The following is a 6,985-nucleotide window of genomic DNA, read 5'->3' as shown; positions in this document are numbered from 1 at the left end:
TGTTTTATCTTAACATTCATGTTTCTTATGATTTGTATATACAAAAATGAATTACATAAATCAAACAAAACATTGTCATTGTTAAAGACACATATTGTTGAATCATTATTGATTATCTTTAGGGAAAAATACATTTTTGGTCCCTAGGTTGTTATTATAGTTTCTATTTGGTTCCTAGGTTTCAAAATGTTACACATTTAGTCCTTAGATTTTTATTTTGGTTTCTATTTAGTCTCTAAGTTTCAAAATGTTATAATTTTACCCTTGAGATTTGAGTTTTGTTCCAATTTGATATCTAGGTTTTAAGATTTTACATTTTTAACCTAAATTTTTCATTAAATACTCCTTTCAATCATTGATGTCAATGTCTATTATTAATTTACAATAATTATGAAGTAAAATTTTAAATTTATTTTTAAAAATGATGAAAAAAGTGAAACAAATTTTAAATTTATTTTTAAGAATGATGAAAAAAGTGAAACTACTTTGGTAAATAATGTTAAATGGATCAAGTTGGGAGAATGTTAGATTTATTTTAAATTTAATACTATCATTAGTATGCTCATATCCATTAGATGTTAATTTATCTTTTAGACATTATTTTATTGGGTCAATCAAGTAAAATATTGATAGGAGGTGTATGAAAGACACCTCCTATCATAATTAAACATCATGATAAAATGTGTCTATATAAAGATAAAACCCTAGGATCAGTCATCTTTCTACCTCATTAAGTAGTTATTTTCTCTCCATAAAATACCTAATCAAGTTTTAAAGGAAGGTCAATCAATCAAGCTATGTTACTCTAACTTATGTTATTGTAAAAATCATCTAGTTTAAAGTTCTTAGCTTTTATTGATACAATGTTAGAATCTTATTGTATAATCATAAAATTAAAACTTATATCAAATACTAAATACATCTATTCTTCAAAATTTAGGACCAAAAAAGTTTTTTTTTTTTTCCTACAAACTTTTCCAATTGAGTTATGCTTGTGTTTGGAAAATTTTACTTTAAAAAATTCATAGAGTAAGTAAATACAATCCTCAACAACCAAAATGGGCAATCAATTAATAGATATATAGTATGTGGTTGATAAATTTGTGCAATCTTCTTTCATATATGTGTGATATACTCTTAGACTAAGCGAAAAAACCTATACCATAAGACAAGTGAATTCACATACCAAACATAAACTCACCTTCTCAAGTACAACTCTTATCTAAACCAACCTATTTCTGTGAGCCAAACACTTTGTAAAGAGTTACACAAATGTGCTTTCGACATCGTCGATGTTCGCCTTTTTTCAATCTCTTCCCTAGTTTTCTTATCCCTTTTTCATGTCTATTAAGGCAACTGTTTAGGTTTAAGTGAGGATCTTGTAGCAAGAGATGGTCTCATTTGAACAATTTGGTCTTCACTAACTCCCATTCTCTTAGCTAAACGCCCTGCCTCAAAGAATCTCCTTACAGCCTCTCTCATATACTGCCTACCTTCTTTCACATTCATATCCTTTCCAATGGCTTCAGGGTAACTAGTGAAGATATTATCTCCTTTCATAACTGCAGCCAATTGCATCAGCTCCTGCTGAAACTCGGTCAGCTTCGCATTTTCGTTCGCCGGGGTGTCTCGGATCTTCACCGGCGTTGGGAGTTGTTCTATATCAAAAATGGTAAACATAAATGTAAGTTCAAATTGATAGTTTTTCTTTGGGTTTGGTTTAGAGTAATATATGGTTGATGTGTTTTGGACTCACCGGGACAGTCGGTTCTAGGTTCGGTGCGGGTTTGCACGATGAATTCGAAGGATCCGGCCCACTCGTCCCTCTTGGTGAGGAAGGGAGATGAAAGATTGAAGAGCTTCTTGACAGTGGCAGGAATGGAGGAGTGTTCATACTCTGATGTTTGAAAGGGTGATCCTTTTGGGCCATGAACAACTGCATCACCATCACAAACATGTCGTTAACTTCTCAATTGAAACTATAAGTCTTTAAACCTTTTTCCATACTACTTTGATGTTGAATATCTATCAATATCGATATTTTATCGAGATATTTATTGATACATCTGTAAAACTGAAATCTCGTTATCGATATCGACATCGACATTTTGACCCTTGAGTAGTCTAATATCAAATTTCAAAATAGATTTCAGTTCTTGTTATAAAGTGGTGATTAAAAAAAATTAATGACAAAAATAAGGTTAAATATTCAATTTGAAGTTTGTTTCCCTGGTTTGGGTTTAGCTTTCATTCAGTTCCTATATAACCCTCACAAGTCATCTGTAAATTGTTTTTACCCTTTTGAAAGATTCACTCATTTTCTCATATTCTTTATTCAATAAAAACTAAATGGCCAATTGACATAGTCCATCAAATATAAATCGTTAGCTCCTTACCATCTAAAATCCAAAACCGATCCGAACCTAAAATTTTGGGTTTCTTGTAATTTCACACAGTAAAAACTAAATTTTCAGTTGATTAAATTTTGTCAATTATTTCGCTTGGATCGATTTTAGTATTCACCCATATTGTAAATGGGCAACACAATGCATAATTCAATATAATAAGGACTTATATTGACTAATATGACTAGTAAGGTTTGATCCATAAAGAACAAATTAAGTCCAAACCATAAATACCTACTTGAAACTTTTAAAATCCTGAAAACAAAATTAAAGCTAAGTTCAAACAATAAGATCAGATTAGTAATTTAAATAAAGTTTAGGGATTTAGAAAAATAACCAACACTCTTTTGAAATTCTATTTGGTAATTTTGATGGATTTCCATTCTGCTCTTAACCCCCCAACATTAAAGAAAACAGGTCAAACCAAACCTTCATTAATTCATTCCAAAACATCTAGTTGGGAAGTGAGACCAGATAACTGTTTTGGGCAGGAAAGACAACAAAAAATGAAGTTAGAAAACAAATGACCCTTCTATAGGTCTCCTTTAAGCGCAACAAATAAATAAATCTTTGCAGCATAGGGCTGTACACCAATAAAAATCTTCGTCTTTTTTTCAAAAGAAATATTGGATTTTTTATTCCTTTTTACTATGTAAAGAAAATGGAATACATCGGATTAGGTGTAATCTATACTCTTAATCATTGTCCTTCTATTTCATATATATATACAAATTGCACCTAATCTCATGCATCCTTTTTTCCAACATATTAAAAATAACTCAATTTTTAAGAAAAATTATCACATGACAATTTTTTATTAGATATTATATGAATTATGAATAGAAGATAGATGCAGCCAATAAGCAACCAAATCTCTCTGTGTATATATATATATTAAGGATGTTCATGGATTGGGTTGGGTTGGATTGAAAAACGTTTTAGACCCAATCCGAGGGTTGTAAATTTTTTCAACCCAAATAACCCTTATTAAAAAAAAAAAAAAAAAAAAAAAAAAAAAAAAAAAAAAACCCAACCCAACAATGAAATATTTGAGTTGGGTTGATTCGGGTTAATCGAGTCATTTATTTAAAATTTTGTTCTAAAAAGAAATAAAACGTAAATATGTAAAAATTTAATTTAATTATTCACATATTGAATTAAGATTAACAACTCAATTTCAATTTATATAATGAAAATTTTCTTTGTAAAATGCAAAGAAACTAATTTTGAGAATTGTTGAAGAATAAATTATTCAAAAAATATTGAAATGAAATAAAATTTAAATCAATATATGTATAAACAATTGTGTTATAAGTAATAAAAATATATATTTTAAGGTTAATAATAAATTTGGATTAGTTTGATTATATTAGGTGAACCTATAAACCAATTCAACCCATAAAAATTTCATTTATTTGAACACAATCCAACCCAAACCACACGAATTGAATATGATTGATCGATTTTTTCGGATCATCTAATTTTTTGAACCCCTAATATATATTTTGCAGCCTTTTTTCATTGCAAGTTGGTATTGGTTTCAGAAAAGCAGTGGGAAAACTAGAAACTGTCATTTGATTTTGAAAGTCAACATCTCAACCCCGTTTTAATTATCTATCCATTGTGCCCATATTCTCACAAAAAGCCAAATCTGAGCTGTGCTGCATTTTCCTTCCTACTTTAGGTAAAATCACCGATGTATTTAGACCTTACAAGTTTTCATTACTTTTCAGGATAATCACATTAAATTTGGCTTGAATTACATTTGTATATAATTTCCTTCGTTTTGTTTATTATATGTCTAGAATATTCTGTATATTTGGGTAGCTATATTTGGTTTAATATATAATTTCCTTTATTTTTTGTTGTATATATCTGGAATATTCTGTGAATTTGGGTTGTATGTTTATATACATTTTTGGTTTTAATATATATTTCCTTGAATACTTTTTTCTTATTATATATTTAAAATATTTTGTTTGACACGTGGAGACATATAAAAAAGAGACAAAACTATAGTTATGAGTTTAACATTTTTAAAAAAATTATTTACCTTTTAACTTCCCAATCAATTCAATCCAAAATCAACTTAATCTTGGACGGTTAATCTTTATCAAAATTGATTAAATATTAATAATAAATTTTAACCAAGAAACATCTTGCGATTATGTTTCCAAAATTTTCCATACTATATTTTCTAAAAGATAGACCAAAAAGATCAAATTTAAAGATAATCAGGTGTGTTTGTATTTAAATAAGAGCAATGATTAAGTCACTCATATGTTCCTATTTTTTTAGGACATAAAAAAATAGTTAAAAATAAATTTTTAAAAACACGTGACAGTATTTTATCATTATATTTGAAATGCACCTAAATTTTTCTTTTTAATTAATTATTTATAAAAAAAATGTTTATAAATACTTAGAAACTCAATTTAAATTGTGACTTCAAATTTTAAATTTATATCGTCGAAATGAACTAAATAATTTCCCTTGAATCCTCACCTCCACAACTATTACCTTCAACCAAAAAATAAAAAAACAGTAAATAATAAATAAAACATATACTCTTAATCTCGACTTTCAACATTAAATTCATATTTAAATTTGGTTCCTGAAATTGTACTAACAACTGAATTTTAACCCTAAGCTTTTGGTTTTTTTTTACACAGAAATCTATGAAAGCTATGATAATTAAATAGGAAAATTGACCAAAAATATAATTTAAATTCCAAAAATATTAAAAAACAGAAATTATAAATTATAAACAAAAAATGACAAAGGGAATAAATAAAGCGGTGGAAGCAGATAAAAAGATACATACCCGTGCCCTTCTCTATCCACGGCGAGATCATGATAGTCGGAACTCGAACTCCGAGCCGATCAAAACCGAACAGAAACGGCTCCGGTCCGACGATTCCGTCGGGGCTAGGGACACCGGTGACCGGCGTCGGAACGTGGTCGAAGAACCCGCCATGCTCATCGTAGGTGATAATGAACAGAGTTTCATTCCATTGCGGCGACGATCTAAGCGTCTCGTAAACCTCCTTAACGAACATCTGTCCTTGGTACACATCATGCGATGGATGATCGTCGTTCGCCGGCTCCAACGGCAGGTCTATGTACCGTTGCTCCACCACCACGTAGTTCGGCAATTTCCCCTGCTTTGCATCCCGCTTGAAGTTCAGATCGAACTCGTGAAATTTGTTCACGTATTTCAGTTTCCGTAGATTCCGATAGAACAGCGTCGCCGGAATGTTCTGGTAGTAGATTCCAAACGACATACCAGCATCGTCGAGATTCTCAAAGATCGTTCGCTGTGGATAGCCTTTAGCGAGAAGTGCCGGAATATTACTCGTAGCTCCAGCGGAGGTCGCTGAATGAACATAAAGCCGATTCGGCTGCGTTGAGGACGGTACCGACGCAAACCACCTGTAAAAACAATTCGCACATCCCGATTCTACAATCAATGATAATTTCAAAATCCTTCAAACTCCGGACAGACAATTCCAGATCTACAAGAAATTACAAGAAAAATCACCTGTCGAAAACCGCAAACTCGGAGACGAGAGTTTTGTAGACAGCGACCTTATCGGGGAGAAATCCATTCATGACATCGCGAGACATGGCGGAGGTATTATCCATGGAGAAAGCCTGTTGAGCGAAACCGTTCATAGGGGGAGGATTGGCGGAGGTGTTATCAGAGCCGAAAATCTGTTCTCGAATGGCTTGAAAGGAGTGGCCAGGGTCGGGGTCGACATAGTGAGACTGATCCTGGAAGAAGAAGCGCTTGGAATTTGGATCGGTGGTGGAGAGGAGATTGGATTCAGAGCCATTGACACCATTGATTTCGGGATTGAGTTGCTTCATCCAGCCAAGCATGTGGTCGAAGGAGCGATTCTCCATGACAAGAACGACAATGGTGTTGATTGGAGAGGCATGGAGGAAGGGAGTGAAGAAGGGGAATAGGAGGAGGAGGAACAAGAAGAAGAAGGTAATGGAATTGGCAGCCATTGAAGGAGTGGGAACAGTTCTTCTTCCCATTTGCAGAGAGAGAGAGAGAGAGAGAGAGAGGGAAATGAAGATTGTAAGTTTGTGTGTTTGTATTATAAAGAAGGCAGATGGTTGTGTGGGCCAATTTCAAAGTGTCACTTTGATTCTGTTTTTCGCTGCGCAAATGGCTAAGATGGTGAAATAAACCTTAATAAATCTTTACACTTTCAATTTTATAATAATTTAATCTGAACTTTAGGTTTAAATTTTAAAATTTTTAACAAATCTCTACCGTAAAAATTACATTAGACGTTAGGTTAAAAATTGACATCTAATTTTGATAATTTTTTTACAATAGGGACTAAGTTGTTACAATGCCGAAAGTATGAGGACTAAATTGTTACATACTAAATTTATGGACTAAATTGTTACAAAATTAAAAGTGTAAATACTAAATCCTTATAAACCAAAGTTCATAGACTAAATTGTTACTTCATGAAAGTTCAGGGACCAAAAGTATTTTTTAACATTTTTTTAATAATTTTCTCTAAATTTTAGATTTAATCTCAATTTGGTCCCTAACTTTC

General features: G+C 31.7%; 1 protein-coding gene across 1 annotated transcript; it reads right to left on the bottom strand.

The window, feature by feature from the left end:
* Positions 1-1,048: 1,048 nt before the first annotated feature.
* Positions 1,049-6,501, bottom strand: LOC120071876 (non-specific phospholipase C2). Its single transcript, XM_039024284.1, has 4 exons — positions 5,947-6,501; positions 5,230-5,837; positions 1,757-1,936; positions 1,049-1,658 (listed from the first exon to the last, which is right to left on the bottom strand). Exons 1-4 carry the CDS (start codon positions 6,447-6,449, stop codon positions 1,348-1,350), a joined length of 1,602 nt encoding a protein of 533 aa, XP_038880212.1. The 5' UTR covers positions 6,450-6,501; the 3' UTR covers positions 1,049-1,347.
* Between the last annotated feature and the right edge of the window lie 484 nt (positions 6,502-6,985).

The sequence above is a fragment of the Benincasa hispida genome, chromosome 2, assembly GCF_009727055.1.
Source record: "Benincasa hispida cultivar B227 chromosome 2, ASM972705v1, whole genome shotgun sequence".
Taxonomy (NCBI): Eukaryota; Viridiplantae; Streptophyta; class Magnoliopsida; order Cucurbitales; family Cucurbitaceae; genus Benincasa; species Benincasa hispida.
This window is presented reverse-complemented; position numbering and strand designations above follow the sequence as displayed.

Bases quoted from the DNA above. Each gene is read 5' to 3' on its own strand.
- LOC120071876 (XM_039024284.1), bottom strand. From the start codon at position 6,449: ATGGGAAGAAGAACTGTTCCCACTCCTTCAATGGCTGCCAATTCCATT. The intron at 5,838-5,946 runs GTGATTTTTCTT...TTGTTTTTACAG, and splicing joins GAGTTTGCGGTTTTCGACAG to GTGGTTTGCGTCGGTACCGT. The intron at 1,659-1,756 runs GTGAGTCCAAAA...TTTTTGATATAG, and splicing joins ACCTAGAACCGACTGTCCCG to AACAACTCCCAACGCCGGTG.